The sequence below is a fragment of the Diadema setosum genome, chromosome 7 (genome assembly GCF_964275005.1).
Source record: "Diadema setosum chromosome 7, eeDiaSeto1, whole genome shotgun sequence".
NCBI classification, from domain to species: Eukaryota; Metazoa; Echinodermata; class Echinoidea; order Diadematoida; family Diadematidae; genus Diadema; species Diadema setosum.
The window spans coordinates 11,685,237-11,707,802 of record NC_092691.1 but is presented as its reverse complement, the minus strand read 5'-3'; the positions used below and the strand labels follow the sequence as shown (position 1 = coordinate 11,707,802).

The following is a 22,566-nucleotide window of genomic DNA, read 5'->3' as shown; positions in this document are numbered from 1 at the left end:
CGTAATGCGTCTAGACTCTATACAGAATAACAAATATAGTCGAACTTTTGATTATTCGACATCAAAGAGCTCGCAGAGACTATGTCCACGTCCATTTCTCTCACAAGCCAAAGTCAAAGTCAAGAATCAATTAAATCTGCGTCATCTTATCCCATGAAAAATAAAAGTTGCGTTGTGCCCATGCCAACCACACGCACACTGCGCCATTGGCATGGACACAACGCGCATCAATGCATTGACGCAACAATAACAGACCGCATATTTCCATTTACCACAATTGAAATACCGATCATGCCATCTAGGCTAAATCGTGCTAAATTGAATGCAGCAATTAGGAATTGGACTGAAAAAAAAAAGTGCGAAATTGGCCGGGAAAACCTATACTAAAGCTTGGTTTTTGTTTAATCTGCAAATGGTAAGTTATGCCTTTAAATAATGTACACGGCTACATCGACGCACTACACTCATCGGTAACGGTCGGCTCCATTCAAGCTCCTTCAAGCTTTGAGTACCTACACCAGAGGGATCAGGGATAAAGCTGTACGCAGTTCGTTACCGTTATGGTTACGGCGATTTAGAATGTATACATCCAAGCTGCAAATGGGCTCGGCAAGCCTTCCCACGCTATGGTATACCCAATGCTTTCAGGCTCTCAAACAACAGGCATGACTAGTCTTGTCCTACTCTCGCTGCACTTATATAATTTCAGTAATTTTTTATATATCGCCAACTGAACTAAACAATTGTCAAAAAAAAAATACTTATCTTCCGGAATCATCTCTGTCAGCTTATATTAAAAAAAAAAAAAAAAAAAAAAAAAAAAAAACGAAATCTTACACTAATTGCTCCTCGGATTTTGACATATCAAACTGTTTAAGAGACATTTCATATAATTCTTTGTTAATTCATTTCGTATAATAATTGAAACGAATTCATATGAACAACAGGCAAAACCAGAGCATGACTGTGATATTCATTTCAGTTACTTGCCTTGCTAGTTGTTCTTCATTTATTGTACCATTGTTTCCAAGAATAATACAATAGATGTCTAATAAAATATCTTAATACATACAATGTGAATTCCAGTTCAATTCTACCTCTACACTTTGTACCCCATACAAATGCCATAACTCTTGTGCATACTTCGCATCTATCGCATCTATGCATTTGACTATCGTTGATCGATGAATGATTCGAAGATTTATGTCACGCCACGATATATGCCTGAATACAGTGTATATAAAAAAAAAGACCCAAGTCACTTACAGAAAATTAAGGGAAAAAATCAATCATCAAATTATTTCCCAATGTTTTTCGTTTTTGTCAATTAGTGGAATGTTGTTTATGCAAATTTAAATGTAAAATATTCACTTGATTGATAAAATTTCTTTGCATCAAAGACGAATAACGGATAGTCAAATTTGGACTTGGGTCGTTTTTATATTCGGGTATTTTATTGCTAGTTGATATGTGTTGGCATCAGCATAAATGACAGCATATTCATAAGTTGACAAGTTACTCATAACAAGTCTTACATGTGTTGGCATCAGCATAAATGACAGCATATTCATAAGTTGACAAGTTGCTCATAACAAGTCTTACATGCTTGCACAGGTAACATTGGTATACGTTATCTCAAGTCCACAAGCCCAGTGACTGACAAAGCCAACAGGTGCAAAAATAAGCTTCCTTCTCCGTTTTCTTTTCCTGAGATAAAATAAACAGAGATAACATCGAATGTAGTTTTTGAACAGAGATCACCCATAGCAATTACTTGCACGCACGGATGAAGAACTGCATGCGATCAAAACGGCCCTGGATACCGATAGTACGAGCTCGGAAGATGTGGATAGTTTGATTTCTTCAGTATTTTTTCAAGAGAAGGAATTTTGTCGTCAATTAGTTTTCTCTGTTCACTTGAGAATGGGTCTATCTTCTCCACACGCCCTTTTCTCTTGAATGTGTCGAAAGGTTGATTGACAGCGCAATTGAGTCGCTTTTCGTCTACTTCAACGTTAAGGAATTTCGCCACTTGTCGCAACTCTTCTCTCAGGTTCTCCTTCATATGCTCATAGTAGAGAATGTGCAAGGGTTTCCCGGATGCGATGAAGGTTTTGTACAGCTGAAGCCACTCTCGAGATCGGCGCTTCACAAAGAGATTCCACTCTGAAATGATTCAACAAGTTTTGGTCCATACTCAAATTCCTGGGTGCTTACATGTAAGATTTTTTTTTTCTCGATCGTCACAGTTCTTTCAGTTATTATCATAATCATGTTAAAGGGAATGTAGATCTAGTTGACATAAACGTCACTTTTCTGTTGCCTTTTAAACATTAAGTGTAAATTTGCTAGTTGTTAGTTTTGATTTTTGTGAGCATTGCGTCTCTTTCTGATAAGTCAGTTGGCAAGCATCCGCATACCTTTATTCCATAATTATTCACTATGGAGTAAATGACCCCAATTCATTAAGATTGGTTTTTTTTTTGTTTGTTTGTTTGTTTGTTTGTTTGTTTGTTTGTTTTTTTTTTATTTTTTTTATACACTTGTAAGACCAACCTGCTAACCAGAATTAAAATACCGGCATACAAAGCATTGCACTGTACCTTTTTCCATTTTTCTTAATGACAATCGTTCACATTATTATACTCTGCAAACAGTTGGTGCAGAAACATTCATGAAATTGCTTTATTTAATGTGATTACGCCATATTTTCCTTCTTTTTTTAAAAAGCATTTGTTGTTAGTTGGGTGTTTGTTTGTTTGTTTTTTTGTTGTTTTTTTTTTTTGCAAAACAAGACAAAACTTATCACATGAAAGGATATTCTGCTCTTATCAATACGGTAGGACTCTACTTCTTATCTATAGACGTATAGTTTGTCATATTCTTGCCTTCGCCTTGAAAAGTGGTAGGTGGAGCCAGGCCAGTTTTATTGCTGTGGATCCTGTTGTAATCTGCAATAATCGCGCTGTACGGATTGCGTACAATCAACACAGCACCCTCAAACCAGTCGCGGAACCCGTGTGCTTTGACGACAATAGTTTCTCCAGATTTGGCGTCACACATCTCTCCTTGTAAACCTATTAATGGAGAAGGAAAACAAAACAACACACACACACACACACACACACACACCCACACACACACACACACACCAGGACCCTATAAACTTTGTTTTCAAAATTCCAAGAGAGTCACACGCTGACTTTGGGATGATGAGGCTCCTCTCTGATACATTACTATCATCATTTTTTTAATCATTATAATTATCTTTATTGTTGTTATAATTTTGTCGATTAATGACATTTGCGTCTTGACAGCAAAGGTCGTTTTGCAACTGTCTCTGCCTGAAGGAAGTATATTTTTAGTTTTAGTTTAACCCTATTAAGCCCAAGCTATTTTGACCCCTCGCAGGCCCCCCCCCCCCTATATAACTTTTTTATTATTTGATGTATCATCGTCATATTTGGCACGTAGGTAGAGTAACTCATACTCTACATGACGGTACATTTGAATTTTCACAAAGTCACCCATGGAGGGCGCTATTTACAAAAATATAAAGAAATACATAGGAAATATGCTAAAAACATGATTTTTCGGTATAATTTCTTTATCCCCATTTTATATGTCTTATTATAGACCAATCATTTTCATATTTGCCACAAATAATGAGCAAATGGAAATTTATTATTTGTTATGTTTGAAATTTCTCAAGGTCATCACATGGGGGCGCTATTCATATCAACATAGTAATACATTATGAGACCTGAGATGAAATGTTTGGGATGGGTACATGTATAGTTATGACATTTCATATTTGCATAATAGTGGAATTTTGAGATTGCAAATTGAAAAGATGATAAACTAATGATATTAGAGGCATAACTTTGGTGAAGGAATCAAAATAACTCAAAATATAAGGGCAATCTGTAGAAAATACTATTGTTTTCAATTATCTCTATTATATCTATTGTTTTGTGCCTTTGTCACATAAAAACAAAGGAAATAATAAGAAAAACTTCCAGGACCATGATTACTTTAAATTTTGCTTCTTCAACAAATTTCAGCCAAGAAACAACTATTTCATACACTGTAATGCTGTTAAATGAAATGGGAACAGAAAAAAGATGCAAAATATGACTGACATGGTTGTCAGTTAATGGTTGCCATGGCAACCAGCAACATCAAATATACCTAAATTATATATCAAAATGTTCGCAATAAGATTTTAGGGAAAGTCACCAAATTTTGTTGAAATCGGATTAAGGACGAAGGAGTGGCAAACAAAAATCTGGTAGGGGGCACAATGTGCCCCCCCCCCCTTGGGCTTTATAGGGTTAAACAGACCTTTTCTAAGTTAAAGTCTCCTTTTTGAGAAAAATAGAGCTACATGATATAGGAGAGAAGTACATTTCTTGAAGTAAAGACTATTAGGTGTGTCATGATTATTTCTTCATCATGAAAAGTCTTTGCATGAGTACAACACGCATGCGAAAAGTGCAATAGTATATGAACATTGGTCATAATAGTCGTAATAATGATAATGATAAGAATGATGATAAGAAATAGTAATATATTATTATTTTATTAGTATTACTACTACTACTTTCATTCTTATTCTTCTTCCTCTTGTTATCATTCCTATTATTCTGAACTTTACAAGCTCACGCACTTCAAACGTTGTGTTTTTAAACAAATCAGTGAAAATATATGGCTGGAATCTTTTTCATCTTGGATCCTTGATGTTTCAAATCTACGTGAATGAATCTCCTAATGCCCGTTCAGTTTACGATAAGAAAAATAGTTAGGTTCATAATAATTTCTCCACTCGTCAGCAAAACCTGTTCCACTTATACCTCGTACACGAACCCCCTTTTTTCCACAAAACATTGTTATTTATTCTTGTCCTAAGCTTTGGAATTATTTGCCAGTTGATGGTAAATCTACTCCCAGTTCATCTACATTCAAGCATAGGCTTAAAAACACCTCTTGCATCTTATGCTGATTGATGATAACATGTGACCTTAAAGTAATGGTCAATTAGTTGTGTCCATTTGTACCCATAAATGGGGCTGTACATCACAAAACTAAAGGCCGTGTCACACCTTTCTGGGCCAGCTACTCGAGCTTATTGCATGGAGGGATTTTCCAGCACGCAGGAGAATTTCCCCGGGTGAACAAGAATGTTTGCGAGTTTCGCACTTGTTTCTTACCTACTATAGACGCGTGCCACTTATCTTCTACTTGCGTGTATTCCGTGTGACCTGCCTGAGAGCTTTGAGACCGATCCGTTTTCTGTTACGCGCGACTTCAGGTTCTGAGAAGTACCTGCGTTGGAATTGCCTGAGAGGTGCTGCCGGTAAGGGTCTCCTACTGGTGTTCTGAGTGTACCTCTGCGAGCGAACCCCCACGACTCACTCGGAACAAGTTTTGAGCATGCTCAAGGCCTTGTCACACTGTATCTGGGGAAGTTTTGCAGCTTCACTTGCTGGGAAGCGAATTTGCTATACAACATACCCGGAGCTCTCCGCAATTGCTCCGCACCTGACAGTACCTAACGCGTATCTCGGGTGTAGTTGCCCGGAGGTGATCACGCAAGTCCTATTTAACCCCAGCCAAGTTTTGAGCATGACCAAAACTTTTGTCCGGGTGAGTCGCGGGTATGCCCGGAGAGGTCCACGCAGAACGCCAGTAGGAGGTCCTTAGCGGTATAGCACCTCGCAGGCAACTCCCATACGCAGGTACTTCGCAGTCCACGTATGCAGCCAAGATAATGACATTCTGTGGGACTTTTCTTCTGTGGGTCATTTCTTCTTAGGAATTCCTTTACTGAGGAATTCTTAGGAATTCCTTTACTGAGTTGTCAGCACCCACGCGACTGGTACACCGGTCACACAGTATACCCGCAAGTAGAATTTAAGTAGAACGCGTCCAGCAAGTAAGACATATGCTCTGACTCGCCCAAATCCTTGTCCGCTCTCAGAAATTGTCCGGTATGCTGGAAAATCCCCACACACAACAAGCCCGCCTACACTGTAAAAAACATCGGTGTTAAATTTAACACCATGGGTGTTAAATCTAACACCGATCAAACTTCAATAGAGGACCACACCCACAGGTGTAGAAAATGTATTGTGACGGTGTTAAAAAGTGTTCACCTAGCACTTCGTGGTGTTAATTTGACATTGTGGCTGGTGATATTTTTGACTCTGCGCTGGAGTTAATTCAATAATGACACCGCATGGTGTTGATTTGATATTGGTGGTGTTAATTTCAATGGTATAACACCCGTCCAGCTTCAATAGGGGACCACACCAACTGGTGTTACTGTGGTGTAAATGTATTTACAGATTTTTCCAAAAATCAAGTACTTTATCGGAAAATTCTTTATCGTCTTGTTGAAGTTCAAAATTAACAGTGCATTAAAAGTGCAGTAACTAAGAAACTATTCAAAAACGATTTTAAATTTTGAAATGACACCCGGAGGTGTCAATCTAACACTATGAATGAGCACCGGAAATTTAACACCAGCTCGGTGTTTCATATTTAACACCGGACTTTTTGCAGTGTAGGTGTGACAGCTAGGGCCTAAACATGGTTACTTGCGGGTAAAAAGATTTGCGTGCGCACCTCGAGGGCGGCTACGAGTGAGATACGCGCTGAGTACTGTCATGCGCGGGTCATCTGCGGGGACCACCGGGTAGTAATTGTTCTTCACAAGTCGCACGCAAGGCTTGCCCGGAAAGGTGTGACACGGCCTTAACAAAAAGTCGCAATCCTTGATTTTACGTGAGGACGCAAAAAAAAAAAAAAAATGGTGAAATTGGTCAATTTAAGACAAGTTTAGGTTTTTCACATTTTCTGAAAGAGTTATTCTCCTTCTGTATTATTCCTAAGTTTGGGATCATAATATGAAAGGGAAAGTGTATTTTCAGCAGTTTTTCTACAACCTCTTTTTTTTTTCTTTTTTTTTAGTAGTAAGATCAGATAAGCCTGAGAGGCCCCTTTTCATTTATTGAAAACCCTTTGCACACTCTCAACTTTCAACTCTAGGGTAATAGCTTTTGAAGGGAAAAGGCTACAGCTTTGAAAGTTGGTATTCATTATGGACAGAATGTGTTGATAAAGCATGCAAAATCTCAGCTTAATCCAATAATGTCTTCATTGTTGTTGCTCCTGTGATTTACATCTTTTTTTTTTTTTGTCCCATTCATCGCACAGCTAGCATCGTTCAGTTTATTAAAGATTAAGCACTTGAATAGACAATGTACTTCAGACATGTCACAGCCTCTTTTCTCGGTTCATACTTTTACAAAGTGTGTGTGCTTCCTTTCCAGTGTTTATAAGGGTAGAAGAGTCCATTTGAATTGAGTCATGCATCATTTTAAAGCTAGGAGTCTACTAATACTCTTTCAGAATCTGCCCTCAACTAAATATCAATGGTCTGACGACTTTTTGTTTGTTTTGTAATGCAGGGTCACAAATGATGTTATTTCTGCTCTTGACAAGTGTGTAGCATCTCAATAAGGCCATGCTCCTCTTATTAATATCCTATAGCTACAGTATATGTCACAACTTCTTCCCTATTTTCGTCCTTTCCCATCTCCGTTTTGTTTTTGTTTATCATCTCAGACTTTTATTCTGCAATTACATGTATATCAGTCTCACTCATCTGCATGATATAATTATCATAGTACATAAACGTTGTATTCTGTAATTTTGAGACCATTATTTTGATAAGCTCTGTTTTTCTAGGATCCGACACATTGTTCCATTATATAAACCTGCTTCAAATTTGTAATTACAATAATACAAAATAATAGTATGCACATGTCACCACGAGGGGTTGTGACATATGATAATGTTATATGAAATAAATTGAATTATATTGAATAAATTTGAAAGCATCAAACAATAAAGAAAATTAGACAAGCATTCAGGCCCATGAGGACTTTCAGCATATAGGCCCTGTGACTCGTGGGTGTTGGTCTCGTGACGTATTACACTAATTGGTGCTTGGCACACATAAATACATGTTAAGCATTGATAAGGTACAAAGCAAAATGGTATGATAAAAAAAAAGACTTCTCGTATAAAATTCATTCAATTTCATTTTAATACACACTTTGCAGAAGATTTGATGGATGTTACTCCTAAGAGAATACCGAGCATTATAATAATTATCTGGTGCATTACAAAAGTGAAAATAATGACATTGTTCTGATGCTGATTCTGTCAAATTCTAAGAGCATAATGTTTGATTGTATATTTTGATATTTCAACCACAGAGATTGCTTATGAACATATATAATAATTGCTATCTTTTGCCGGATTAAGAGAATAGTTTGTTGTTGTTTTTTTATGAATCATCCTATAAGCAACGCATTGATGAATGCAGAATTGTGTATATTGATTCACAGATAAGCCTTGTTTTGTATTAGAATACAATGAAGAGTACGTCGCATGCATTGTTAGACGGATTCCGAAATATGATGCTGGTTTTGTCTTTGGGATTGTCAGAATGACAAAAGTACATCTCACTAAATGATGATGATTATACAGATATAACCTGGAGGTGTGTATATCATATAAAATCAGTCCTGTGTTGATGATTTCTCACCCTATATAGTAGAATAACTACCGATCTTATACAATACCTTTCAGATTTGAAGTATAGAGGCTTCCGGTGGCGAAGCCAGTGACCCCCTGTATCAGGAGCCGTGTCCACGTGTTTCCACTTCCTTGCAAACTGGCAAGAGCGATGACCGGAAACGTTCCATTGGGCATGATTTTGTAGTCATCACAGCCTGGTGATGATACGGCGTCATAACCTGATAAAGAATAGAAATACTACCAGAAACAAAAGCGAAAACACTGGAAGTTGTTTTTTTTTCTCTCTCTCTCTCTCTCTCACATATTATGTCATTTGCTAAAGAGGAACAGAAAACAAAATGAATAATGCAGCAAAAAACCTAAAGTTTTGCATTTCATATCAAGTAGAATCTTTCTCATATTTTTAGACTATAGTTTTTTTAGCTCTCTGTTGGATCGTTTTATTTATACTTGGTATCGTGTCGAGTGACATTAAATATCATCCGAATATTTATGGTAAATGAAGGGTAAATTTCTCTCTGTAAAAATATAGGTTTTCCAGGTCAACTTCATACTTTTGTCATTCAAGTTCCTATTCCGAGCATTCGATTTCACGCATTCCATGTTCGCAGCACTGAATCAGCAATCAAATTCAAATCCGGTCATTCGAATTCACTATCCGAGCATTCAAATTCCTCGTCGGAGCATTCAATGTTCAAATTCACTATCAGGACATTCAAATTCACTATCGGAGCATTCAAATTCACTATCGGAGCATTCAAATTTAAGAGAGGAGCACGCATTTCATCAATGAGCATTCAAATTCATGTCAAGCTGGCGACGGAATCTCGTCGGTCATTCAAATTCGTGAATAGGCAACCATGCTCCAAATAACTGCAATCAATTTAAAAGAACTCCTGAATTTAGTTAGTTTGGGGCCGTGTATGCATGTGTTTCTCATTTGGCTTTGAATATATTGGGATTTATGATGATTATTTATTTTGCAGTAGAGGTTCACCTGTTCATTGACAATTATAAACTCGCGCTTAGCAAAAAGGAATATACAGGCACATGTCCCTCGGATTGGACATAAAATGGAGGTCCCATGTGTGAGAGAGTCACAACTCATGCACGTAAAAGATAACACTTCATTTATTCATCACGAAGAGCAACATCCAACTGGATCCCATATGGAAGTCCAGCTATTGCAGCTGAATATGGGTTATCCAGCCATCTTCTTTGATGGAAAATGAAAGAAAGAAACAAACAAACAAACAAACATTAGGCACTGTATAGGCCTACAGACGAGCATAATACGGAGGGTTGGTTGACACCTTCGAGAAAAAAAAAAACCAATCTCGACTATAATATATTATTGAAACTGATACATGAACATTTTACACGTCTTTTTTGTTGTGTCTTATTGGTTTACTTTTGCGGGACTATGTGAGATCATTGTGTGTCAGTTTGTCTTTAAATTGATGAATTGTCATTATGTGGTTGGTGTTGTGGCGTTGTCAGCATGAAGTAGCATCAATTTAAGAAATATGATTTAATTGTCGTTGTGTTTTCTAGATGCCCTGCTGACTGGACATTACAATTGAAATTTATTGAGATGAAAAACAAATACATGAACAGACAACAATGCAGAACCTGTAAAAAATCATAATTATACTATATGCAAGCCTTCATTGGTTGTGTTGGCCCTTTTTCCTTTCTTTAAAGTCTACTGCATTTTCCTCGTTAAATTGATTGCACAAAGTAGGAACTTGATTGCCTAAAAATGAATTTGAACGCTCCAAACAAGCTCGTTGGGACTATCGCATGACTATCGAATGAATTTGAATGCACGAGTAGAAAAGTCGGTGCTCGCATTTTGAAATTGAATGCCCAATAGTGAATTTGATTTCACGAAAACGAAATAGAACGCCCATAAATGAAATTGATCGCTCGGATTCTGAATTTTAATGCCCCAATATTTTCGCGTGCGTGCGCTGTGTGAATTTGAATGCACATTAATAAATTTGAGTGACAAAAGTATGAAATTGACCGGGAAAACCTATAATGATCAGAATGTTTTATTTCTTTTATTGCCCTTTCATTGTTTCAATCATTACAAATGACATAATGATATTTTGAAACGGATATAAATATAACATGATATAAATATGATACAATAGTATAACCATACTTTAAGTACGTTGTATATACAAAAAAAAAAAACCTTTATGAGTCTCATAAACAGCTTATTTTATATTCCTCACTTATTGTGTACATCATGGTTGCAGCGGCATAATAAGTCCCCATAGAGTATGTGTGTACTCACACACGTACGGCTCCCCTCTTATCGGAAAACAAAACATTTTAGAAATTGCTTGGGGTTTACATTTCAAATAATAGATTATTACTTATACAGAGAGAATTGGCTTTCAACAAATACAGCGACAGAATTACACACTAATTCCGGCCAAAATAGGAAATCGAATCAGTATGCTCATGACCGCGGTTTAATCGTTTTACCGTTTTACGACCGGATTTTTTTTCTTATTGTTTGATTTTTTCTTTTACTAAATAATATTATAAAACATGGCATGGAAGCATTCAATTACAAGTTATTCTCGCTCTAGGAGATAGTGCGTCCCGATGTTTTTGTTTGTCATTATGTACACTTAACAATAATCTGCAGTCGATCTATGTTATCACGATCGACAGAATGTAATTGTTTCGGAAGTTCGGCGTTTTATTCTATTCTTTTTTTGCGTACCCTATATTAATCTGAACCTTTCTTTTCAGTTATTGCATGATATTATAGTACCTTCTTTTGGCCACATAAAATGAGCGTATACTGTGAATCGACACGAGTTGACATGCATTTCCATTGCATTGGATCCATGACAGTTTGGTGAATAATAATACAAAAATACTATGGAATCGAATTAAAAGTGTACTCGAGAAAAGCTACAGCGACAGCTTGCTTTTGTATACAAAAGTGTGCAATGTAGATCTGAGTATCCAGGTCAAAATTCCATTAAGATTTTGAGTATAAGAATTCTAATGTACTATTAGCATATTGCTTCTCAAAAAGCAGAAGAAATGAAATACATAATATAATCATACATGCTCATTACAAATTTGTAATGCACTATCAGAAGCCCACAGCACAGGCAGAACCTGTTGCTTATTATACTCCGCAAGAGAGAAATATATATATATTATATATTATATATGTATATACGTATATAATATATATATATATATATATTTACGTGTATATATATACATATATATATATATACATATATTATATTATATATATATATATATATATATATATATATATATAAAATTTACACGGGGTAAGTTTAAAATGATTTGGAGCGTATTATGTTCACCAAATATCAAGTCTATCCTCTTTGAAATGACGTCATACGGGGCCGTCAAAGTAAACATTTCATGCGTTCGCCACTGCCAATTATAAAGTATATACAATGTACATGTAAATGTGCAAAATGGAAATACATAGTTCAAAGGGATCGCATAGATTTGGTTGAGACTTAAGTCAGGTTTTTATCATTTTTTGGTGAGATAGTGAGAAACCTCTTATGAAATATGAAAGAGCATGTAATTCCAAGAGGGATTCAATGTTTATTTGATAAGATTGGCTTTGAAATGGCCGAGATATCCAAAACAGAGCGATCTTAATAAAGTGTGGGACCCACATTTTATTACGATCATTTTGTTTTACTTTGTTTTTGAATATTTCAGCTATTCCAAACCCAATTTTTATCAAATAAACTTTGAATTCCTCTTAAAATGGTATGCGCTGTACTATTTCATAAGTGTTTTCTTGGTATCTCGCAAAAAAAGTTAAAGCCCAATTTTCATCTCCTCCAATACTGTACCATCTCTTAAAGTCAGTTAGAAGTGCTTACAGAGCTAGCTCGGTAGGATAGACGATGACCCCCACATTTTGTTACACAAAGATGCCAGCTAACAGGTCATCAAGGCTTGCAAAATGAGTAAAAGGCATGAAATTTGTAGGGGGCCTATAAAGTTCAGCAATGATGTCATCAGATTTCAAGTACTTTCGAGCATATCTCCTTTATCCTTGACCAATTTCATTCCCGATATCAGTATGTCATAGCTTATCAAGTTGTTTATTGAAATCATGTTTAGCATTTCTCGATTTAATGACTTAAAACAATCATGAAAACATCGACTTAAAGTTAAACTTGCTTATGTAAAATTTGAAAATTTGCTTGTTTTCTCTATGGCAGTCCATTTATTTATTTATTTATTTTTGTTTTTGCGAAATACCAATTGATTTGGCATGACTTTATTCACTGAGCAGTAGCTCATTTCTCCTTGGCTGAATTCTCCAATGTCGATAATCCTATATCTCGCTGAGGCTTGGCTATCGTTACGACGTGGATGCACATGGTCATTGATTGTTCATCACCATGTGCGGCACAATTACGTCTTACTGGGAATTCAGTGTGGATGAAATTGATTTGAAACTTGGCTTCCATTTTCCGAAGATTTTGTGCAATACACATTTTGCAATGGCAAAGCCTGTGTCTTTTTTCCACAAGATCCAAATTTGAATTTGATGAAAATCTAACAATTTTCATAGCCATCTCATGCCCTCAGTCTGTCAGTCACGAATAGAATGGATCACCTGATTTGTCAGTTTTGGCAAATATGTGCAGTTCTAACAATGAACTTTCTTAGGACCTATGTGAAGCTATCATTTACTGCAAAAGCCACTGTTAATGGGAAAAAATGTACCTTCTTCTTCGTCGTCGGAATCTTCCTCTCCTTCTGAAGACCATACAGATATATCAAGAAGTTCTTTCCATCTGCTGTCGGACGACAAGGATTTATCGAGACGAACGGTCGATGCAAGGCGCGGTCCAGGTCCTGATCCTGATTGTACAAGTGACTCAGCACGAAACTCAGAAGACAGAAAGAGTGTGACCGATGCTAGAAACAGAATGCAGGATAGAAAAAATACCGGACATGCATTCTTGCCCGCAGTATGGCAAACCATGTTGTGCCTCCCGCAACTCGCCCGCAATCACCGACTGAAAATTATTGCATGGCAGAGCTCGCGCCGAGACAGGTACCAATCTTCTCGCTCAACATTCCACCCTTACCGTACGCCACGTCAAATACTGTTACACGACCTTTTCACGAAGACATAAACTACAGGTAGTTTCTTCAGAGTGTAAGTGGTCAGTGGCGTTTGTTCGCTCTACTCTTCATGGGCCTACTTATTGTCATCCCCATCCCTTTTGTGTGCGATTGGCCGTGCGTGTAATATACAATGTCCCCTGTGCGATTTGAACCTACATCAATCTAGAGAGATCTTGCTATAGAGTTGTAGCGATCTTCTACTAATCAAGGGGTGGATCCAGGAATTTCGTACAGAGGGGGCGTGTTTATAAAATTAAGGGGGGGGGGGCGCACGCACCCCTCCCCATTTTTTCTTTTTATTTCTTTTGTTTTTCTTTTTATTTCTTTTGTTTCAACAAAAAAAAAATAAAGGGAGGGAGGGGGGGGGGGGGGTGCGACGGTTGCATGCGGTCCTCCCTGGATCCGCCCCTGTAATCCGTGGAAAAGTCGCTTTCAAATGGCCACTCAAAGGTCGTAACCTGATCGCAGTAACTCGCTTCCGCAGGGCTTCTGTCACTAGGCCTACATTGTATCTATTGTAGCTGTCGTCGAGCTTTGTGTTCAAACACTTACTTGAAGATGAAGAAAAAAGAAGAAGAAACATCCATAGAACCCATGAACTGGATCCTCTCTTCGAAAACCGATTCTCTCCATCTTACATAAAACAATGTGTAACTGTGAAAAACACTCAATGAAAAACATTTACCTTCTTTGTCATCATCATAATCTTCCTCTCCTGCTGAAGACCATACAGATATATCAAGAAGTTCTTTCAATCTGTTGTCGGACGACAAGGATTTATCGAGACGAACGGTCGATGCAAGGCGCGGTGCAGGTCCTGATCCTGATTGTACAAGTGACTGAGCACGAAACTCAGAAGACAGAAAGAGTGTGACTGATGCTAGAAACAGAATGCAGGATAGAAAAATACCGGACATGTATTCTTGCCCGCAGTATTGCAAACCATGTTGTATGCCTCCCGCAACTCTCATTCACTCGAGCTCGCACGACAAGACGGGACCTGCCCGATGCACCCGGTAAAGCCCTGGTCACAACTCGCCGTGCGTGCTTTTAGTCCGTACGTTTTGGGCGGAGGCCACGGCATTCACGTTTTTTCTAAAAACGTGGGGAGGAAGTGACTAGCGCAGGGAGGAAGTACGTCAACGCACGACACTCGCACGGTTGAGCAGGGTGAAGGTAACGTAGCCCGCACACCACGCCTTGCCATCATGAGGGGTTACGTGCATCGTACGTTGTGCACGTGGTAAGTGAGTTGTACGTGCTTACAACTTACAATCTGCGTGCGATTGCCACGTTCTCTTGCGGAGGCTGTAATTACACTTGCTGCTCACGTACAGTATCCCTACTCTGTCGCATGTTGTAAGTGCGTGCAAGTGCGATGATCCCCCCCCCCCCCCCGTCAGATGCTAGGGGTAGGCCTATAGGACCACCTTCCGAGGTTCTTCAGATGTATAATCATACGTCTTCTCCATACGTGTAAATGGTAGTTTAACCTTCTGTGTGTCATATTCATTTCATGTCTATAGGTTTTTATACTTTGTTGAAAGAAAATGAGATTGAAATAAATGAACTAAATGAAATATGTGAAATGTGTGCATATTTGACTCACTGACAGAGAAAGGGTTAATAGGCTATATCAGGTTTAGGACATAGGTTACATCACGTATAAAACGGCATTGTATACCTGATGTAGGCTAAAAGGCTACTGTCAATATTAGGTATACAATGATATTGTATAACATTATTTTGGGTGAAACATCCTAACACATTGGCACTGGAGGTGAGATGCATATGATTTGCTGTTATGAAGTCTGCCATCTTTCTACCCAGTTTCAGAGGTGGTGGCATTTCAGCCATGGAGGCATTCTTGAGCTAGATTTATCAGCATATTACTAGAACAATGAATGTAGGCCTATGGTTTGCAGTTTTATCTGAGTCTAAAGGTGTCACGTTCCTATATAAGGTAATACTGTCATAGAAATTTCTTCCTTGCTTAATTTCAAAATATACACATTCTCAATTTCAGAGAATGGTACTGACTTTATCACTGTTCTGCATACACAATGATGGTCAATGCCTTTTAACCACGCTTGTGCAGCTCTTAAAATGTAACAATTTTTCAAAACTCCAAAAACCTGGTCACTTCACGTGCTGACCACTCAGAGCTCAAGATTCCTATATGCCTTGCTTCTTCAATCAGTTTTTGACTGTGTCTTATGTGCCACAAAATATGATACAAGTGTATATATATATATATATATATATATATATATATATATATGATTATATCTATCTATCTATAATAAAAATTAATAACCGTGGTCATTACTCATCGCCTTCCAGGCAGAAGGGTCCTATAGCATGACATTTCGGTTTGTGACACAATTCGAAAGAGTTTTGAAAGCCCTTTCTAGTGATATAACAATCATTTTTCTGTGTATGCGATTTTTTCGATCCCATAATCCTTACAGGCATTTCTGCTCGGTAGGTGAAATAGAACAGTATGAATATATAATTGCCAACATCAGGACATCTTGGAGACGAAATGATGATACTCGTCCGTCGGCTCGGCTCGGCTCGTGTACATTGAAATCACTGCGCACAACTTGCGTTTTAAGTGCGGAGCAGGTGCTTATGCGGCAATTTCGGTACGGTCTGCGTGCTCTATTAAACAGTTGAACTCAGGGAAGTGTCGAATAAGCACGGGCTGCGCACTTATTACGTGCTCAACACGTACGTGCTACGTGCGCTGTCCGTCGAGCACGTGACGGTGGGAAAATTATAAAAGACGCACGGAGTCAGTGCGTTGTACGCACGTTCGCTGTAGAGGGCACGTACGTTGCCCGCACTTAGGGTGAATCCGTAGCCCGAACGCAGCGAAAGTTCCTCGTGTCCTAAAAGTGCTACGGCGTATCTGCGTGCTCCAAAATCCGTACTGAGGCGGTACTTACTACGTACGGATCCCCAAATTTTGCCCACGTTTTTGCAAGTAGACAGCACGCACTTGCAAGTACGGCGAGTTGTGACCACGGCTTAACATTCATACACGGCAGCTCCTTGAAGGCCGATACTTGAAGTTCCAAGTGATCAAGGCGTTTGTTCGCTGTATCGTATACCTCTTCTTCATATTGCCACTGCCGTTTTGTGTGTTTGGTCTTTTGTGTGTTTTGCCGTGCGTGTCGAACCAAGGAAGTGAGACTAAACTTTCTGGTCTCTTTCCACATTCCTGGTTAAACAATTAGCCGCTAGCGAGAGAGAGAGAGATCTGGCCTGGGTTGTATCAATCCCTTCCAACCCGTTATCTCCACGAAAAAAAAAGAAAAAAAGAAAAAGGCTACCCATCAATCGTAACCTGGTACTGCAGTATCCCACTACGTTCCGCGGTAGTTCAGTTTCGCAAGGGTGACTATGGAAGCAGTAGCCCGTCAAAAACATGGATATACGTCGCGTAGCAATTCGAATTACTACGCGACGTAAATAATTACGTCGCGTCGTAATTCGAATTACTACGCGACGTAATTATTTACGTCGCGTAGTAATTCGAATTGCTACGCAACGTAAATCCGAATTACTGCTCAGCGACTTAACGTCACGACATAAAATGAATTAGTGTCGTGTTGTAATTCCCAGTGCTACACAACGTAAATAATTACGTCGCGTAGTAATTCCAATTACGACGCGACGCAAATAATTACGTTGTGTTGTAAATAATTACAACACAACGTAATTCCGAATTACTGCTCAATGACTAACGCAGCGAATTCACGTAGCGACGTTAATTCAACCAATGGGATCGTTCGTAATAGCGGGTGAAAAACCCAGGAGTGAAGCGCATGCAATCCGCTCACTGCGTGCTGGTGAAAACCGAAGCTGGCTATACTGCAGGGAGGTGGAAGTTCCTTTCCACCTCCCTGCTATACAGCGAGCCATATGCATTTTGTTGACAATACAATCCTATGAAATGTTTAAAACCTAAATCATAGGGCCTACACTGTATCAGAAAATATGTATTCAAAGCATATCCGCTCACCAAATACTGACAAACATGCTGTAGGAAATGAGTGTCTAGCCCTTTGGCACGTGCACCGTGATGCATCACTGAGCAAATAACGAATGATTTCATTGGTTGATTTAACGTCGCTACTTTAATTCGCTGCGTTAGTCGTTGGGCAGTAATTCGGAATTACGTCGCGTTGTAATTATTTACAACATAACGTAATTATTTGCGTCGCGTCGTAATTGGAATTACTACGCGACGTAATTATTTACGTTGTGTAGCATTAGGAATTGCAACACGACACTAATTCATTTAATGTCGTGACGTTAAGTCGTTGAGCAGTAATTTGGAATTACGTCGCGTAGCAATTCGAATTACTACGCGACATAAATAATTACGTCGCGTAGTAATTCGAATTACGACGTGTAGTAATTCGAACAACGACACGACGTAATTATTAACGTCGTGTAGCAATTCGAATTACTACGCGACGTATATCCGTGTTTTTGACGGGCTCCTGCTTCCATAGGTGACGATGATCGGCGCCTCGTGCTGCATTCTTTTAAGGTCCTGTTTATACCTTTGGGAGCAGTGATTTTAAAAAATGCTTAAGATATCTTGATGCATATGTGTAGGTCAATTGTATCACGAAAACATCCCACCTTAAACAAAAATGTGCAATAAAACCTAAAATATTAGGAGATATCACCATTTTTCTCATTAAACCATAACTTACTGTAGACAGTAAAATGTGGAAACATTTTCTATCATAACTATTGTTCACATTTTGTATATTTAACAATAATTAACATCAATTATACTAGATTAATTTTTTACATTGGTTGTTTCTTTCCCTAACTCACATTTTGGAACTATTTTGAAGCACTAAAGCTGGGTTTTTGTTTTGTTTGCAAATGATAAATTATGCTCCGGCCGAAACGCGATACGTACCTTAGATAGGGAATCATTCTAGTAGAGGTAATCGATCATGTCACTTTTTTTTTTTTTACTCATTCATCTTTGGTAAGTTTTTCGATTGGCATTCAACCATAATGAACCATGCGATGTGTAGCAGGCTAATCATTGAGTTCTCTGGCCTTGTTCAAAGTTATGAACAACAACGTACTAATATGACAAGCGAAAGGGCATTGTTTAAGCTATTATAGGAGAATAACTACAAAATTTAGGTTCCTGAAACTTTAAGGGGAAAAGAACATGCAGTCACGGAAACAGGTGAAACGCGTTTCATCGACTTATAATTTTATAGGGTGGATGGTGTTTTCAATATACTATATAATTACAATTGTGAGTTCATGCATTCATAAGTAAGGTCCTCCCTCACAATTTGAATGTTTGCCTCAGACTTGCCCTCAACCCGTTGATGACTCTAGTTCCGAGTGTACACTCGCACATGTGTCAATGGGAAATGTGTGTTAAACAAAGTCAATTCTCGTCCCAAACGGGTTAAGCAACAAATTCAATTCATTTTATGGAATAATTATTGTTATTTTCCTTTTCAACAAATCATTACAAAGAATAAATCAGCCAGGAATTATAATCATAGGCATACGTTCGAATGCATGAAAAACTAACAAATCATACATTCATATACCGGGAAAGTACAAAGTTATGTTTGAGGGAAAAAAAAAAGAACTAAAAAGCATGCTTGCATATTGTGAACAACTCAAAGAATTCTAAGATAATACTTAATCACAAATACTTGACACAAAGATAATCTAAAACAGGACGGATCAAAACAGAGAAACACAAACGACATGCCATGACTAGACTGTGGGGTGTATACTGTAGAAAGGAACGAGGTCAAACAGAACAAAAGGGAAGAAAGACAGGGGGAATACGTACACGCTGTTCAAGGGAAATGGGACAATGGGAGGGAGAATTGAGGAGGTGCTTCGGACAGTTTAGTGGCTGCCAGAAACTGAACAAGAATTGTGCAAATAAGATGACGTATTTTATTACTTCATGATTAATACCATAATGTATTCATTCATGATGATGAACCTTGAAGTTGTTGTGACTTATATGAAACTGAATATCTTAGTAAGAATTTAATAGAAAACCTTTCAACTTTCAAATACAACGATGGAGAGGGGTTTTTTGTTTTTGGGGTTTTTTTTTTTGGTTTTTTTTTTTTGGTTTTTTTTTGTGTGTGTGTGTGTGTGTTTTTTTTTTTTTTTTTTTTGGGGGGGGGGGGGGCAGCTTAATGATTTTCTAAATCTAGGGCCGGTGTAGGTATATAAACGTATTCTGAGCCAATACGGTCCTCAGGAGGAGTAAATGAAATTTATTAGACCGCCTAAATAGAGGGACAATTCTGAAAAGATTGCCTTCGTGGAAACATATTTTGTTAAAAATGTTGTAATGAAACATTGCATATATTGATCTAGTCACAATTTTGGTTAAATATTCCCTCCCCTTTCCTTACAGATTTAGGTGTTTACTAGTAATTATTTTGAGGCATATTTTTCGGTGTATTTATCGACATATGGTCGTTCTTTTAAACAAGTTACGTATTATGTTCTCTGTGGCATAATTTTCGGTTTAATTATCGACATTTGATCGTTCTTTTAAACAAGTTACGTATTATGTTCTCTGTGGCATAATTTTCGGTTTATTTATCGACATTTGATCGTTCTTTAAAGCAAGTTAGGTATTGCATGTTCTTGTTGCGTCTTTATTTCGTTATATTCAACTGATTTCTTTTATTTCACTCTAAGGGGATTGCATGAATGATCGAAAATACCCCTAAACTGCTCAAAACTTAAAAAGGATGACACATTGCTTTCTTGAAAACAGTCTCATTATTTACACAAATTCAAGAATTCAACCAAATTACCAGATTTTCAATTGTTATAATAGAATATATTATGGACGGAATATAGGAGAACAAGTATATTCACACTATGCTTAAGATATTCACGTATGAAACAACTTTGACTCGAATAAATCTTCTTTTCTGTACCGACCATATTACAATGCCAAATTATATCACCCTCTAAATTATCTAAATAAGTTTTAAAAATTCAATTTCCTCTGTTTGATTATTTCTCTTTTCACCCAAGTGAAATCTATTATTTACAGTATCAAAAATTAAAGCTGTGCTTAAAGCTTCTATGGACATGATAGAATTACCTTAAAAAAAAAAAAAAAAAACATTATCAAGACTTTTTTTGAAGATTGCATGGTAACATATTAGCTCTATCCACTAACCGACTAAGTCACTTTTTCAATTCGGAATCAACGGTGCGTACGAGAGTAACTATAGGTTTTGATGGGGGAAAAGAATTTGAATCAACAACAAAAAATTTAAATGAAAGTATGTTGATGATCTGCAAAAGTCATTAATATAAACAAAAAGAAAACATCTGAATCATCGACAAAAAATTTTAATGAAAGTATGTTGATGATCTGCAAAAGTCATTAATATAAACAAAAAGAAAACATTTGAATCATCGACAAAAAGTTTAAATGAAAGTATGTTGATGATCTGCAAAAGTCATTAATATAAACAAAAAAAAAGGTCGTATGTGACAATTATCCTTTGGGAGGTCACGTTTTTGATGTATTCAAGACAAGGACTTGTATTGTTTTTGGTTTTGCATGTAACTCCTGAACCACTCCAAGGTCTTCCATCCCCCTTCCCCATTCATGTAAAACGGGATTCCTTGCATAAAATCAATACATTCACTGAATAATCATAATTTTAATTACGGAGGGATATTACTACCTTAGTATTTAGTGCCTGGGTTCCTCTGGAATTCATGTGTGATGAGTTAATTTTGGCATGACGTCAGATTAAGAACTGTCTTCTCATTACATCTTTAAAAAATAATGATAATTCGCATACTGCGTCTAAACTTGTGTCAGTTTTGGTGGACCAGTGCTTATCCTAAAGAAATAATATTCGAAGCGTTTGTTCGAATGGATTTTTACGGACTCCGTTGGTTACACAAGTGAGATATCCCTTAGTGAAGGTACTCATGATATTGGCATTGGGAGATAGATTTATGAATTATAATTATTCAATTGTGTCTGCTAGAGGTTTAATCTGTGTGTCTTTTTGTTGGATAAGTCTGAAAGAGTATTGAAGTTGTTCAGTGTTATTGGGAAACAGCGGAGGAACAAACGAGTTTGAATTTGCGCGATTTCCCGTGTGAGCGCGTGAATGTAGTCATGAATTTATGTACTTGTATGTTTTATGTTCATTGATGATCGTGATGGTCAATCATTTGGAACCAAGGCCTAATGTGTGACTAAAAAAAAAAAAAAAAAAAAAAAAAAAAAAAAAAAAACATTTTAAAGAAAACCAATTATGTAACATGATTTATACAAATGTTTTTGTTTTTGCATATGGTAATCTCCTGCTGTTTTTTACTTTTAATTTGTTAATTTTTGTATCTTTTTTACTTATGTAGATATCACATCTTGCTTGTTTCTATGTGTTCGTTTGCTTTCTTTTTTTTTTGTTGCTGTTGTATTATGTGATTTTTACTCGCAATATGTACTATTTGTAACAGGGCTCACTTGAAAAGCAGGCCCTTGGGCCCTGAACGTGACTACCCTGTTCTTTCTTTTTTAAATAAAACTGAATAAATAAATAAATAAAATAACCATGCACACAGACACAAACAAAAGCGAGAATTCTGCTCCTGTAGCCCCTTATATTCTGCATACATTACTGCAAAGTGTGAAAAAGTTTTAAGTTTTTTTTAATCCAGGGATAGATTCCTCTGAAAAGAAGACATAGTGGCTCCTTAAGGAAG

At 37.4% G+C, this 22,566-nt stretch overlaps 1 protein-coding gene across 1 annotated transcript; it reads right to left on the bottom strand.

The window, feature by feature from the left end:
* Positions 1-854: 854 nt before the first annotated feature.
* Positions 855-14,705, bottom strand: LOC140230919 (sialate:O-sulfotransferase 1-like). The gene is made up of 5 exons (XM_072311058.1): positions 14,471-14,705; positions 13,378-13,572; positions 8,655-8,828; positions 2,889-3,077; positions 855-2,166 (listed from the first exon to the last, which is right to left on the bottom strand). The coding sequence occupies exons 1-5, from the start codon at positions 14,700-14,702 to the stop codon at positions 1,805-1,807; spliced, it is 1,152 nt and encodes a 383-aa protein (XP_072167159.1). The 5' UTR covers positions 14,703-14,705; the 3' UTR covers positions 855-1,804.
* Between the last annotated feature and the right edge of the window lie 7,861 nt (positions 14,706-22,566).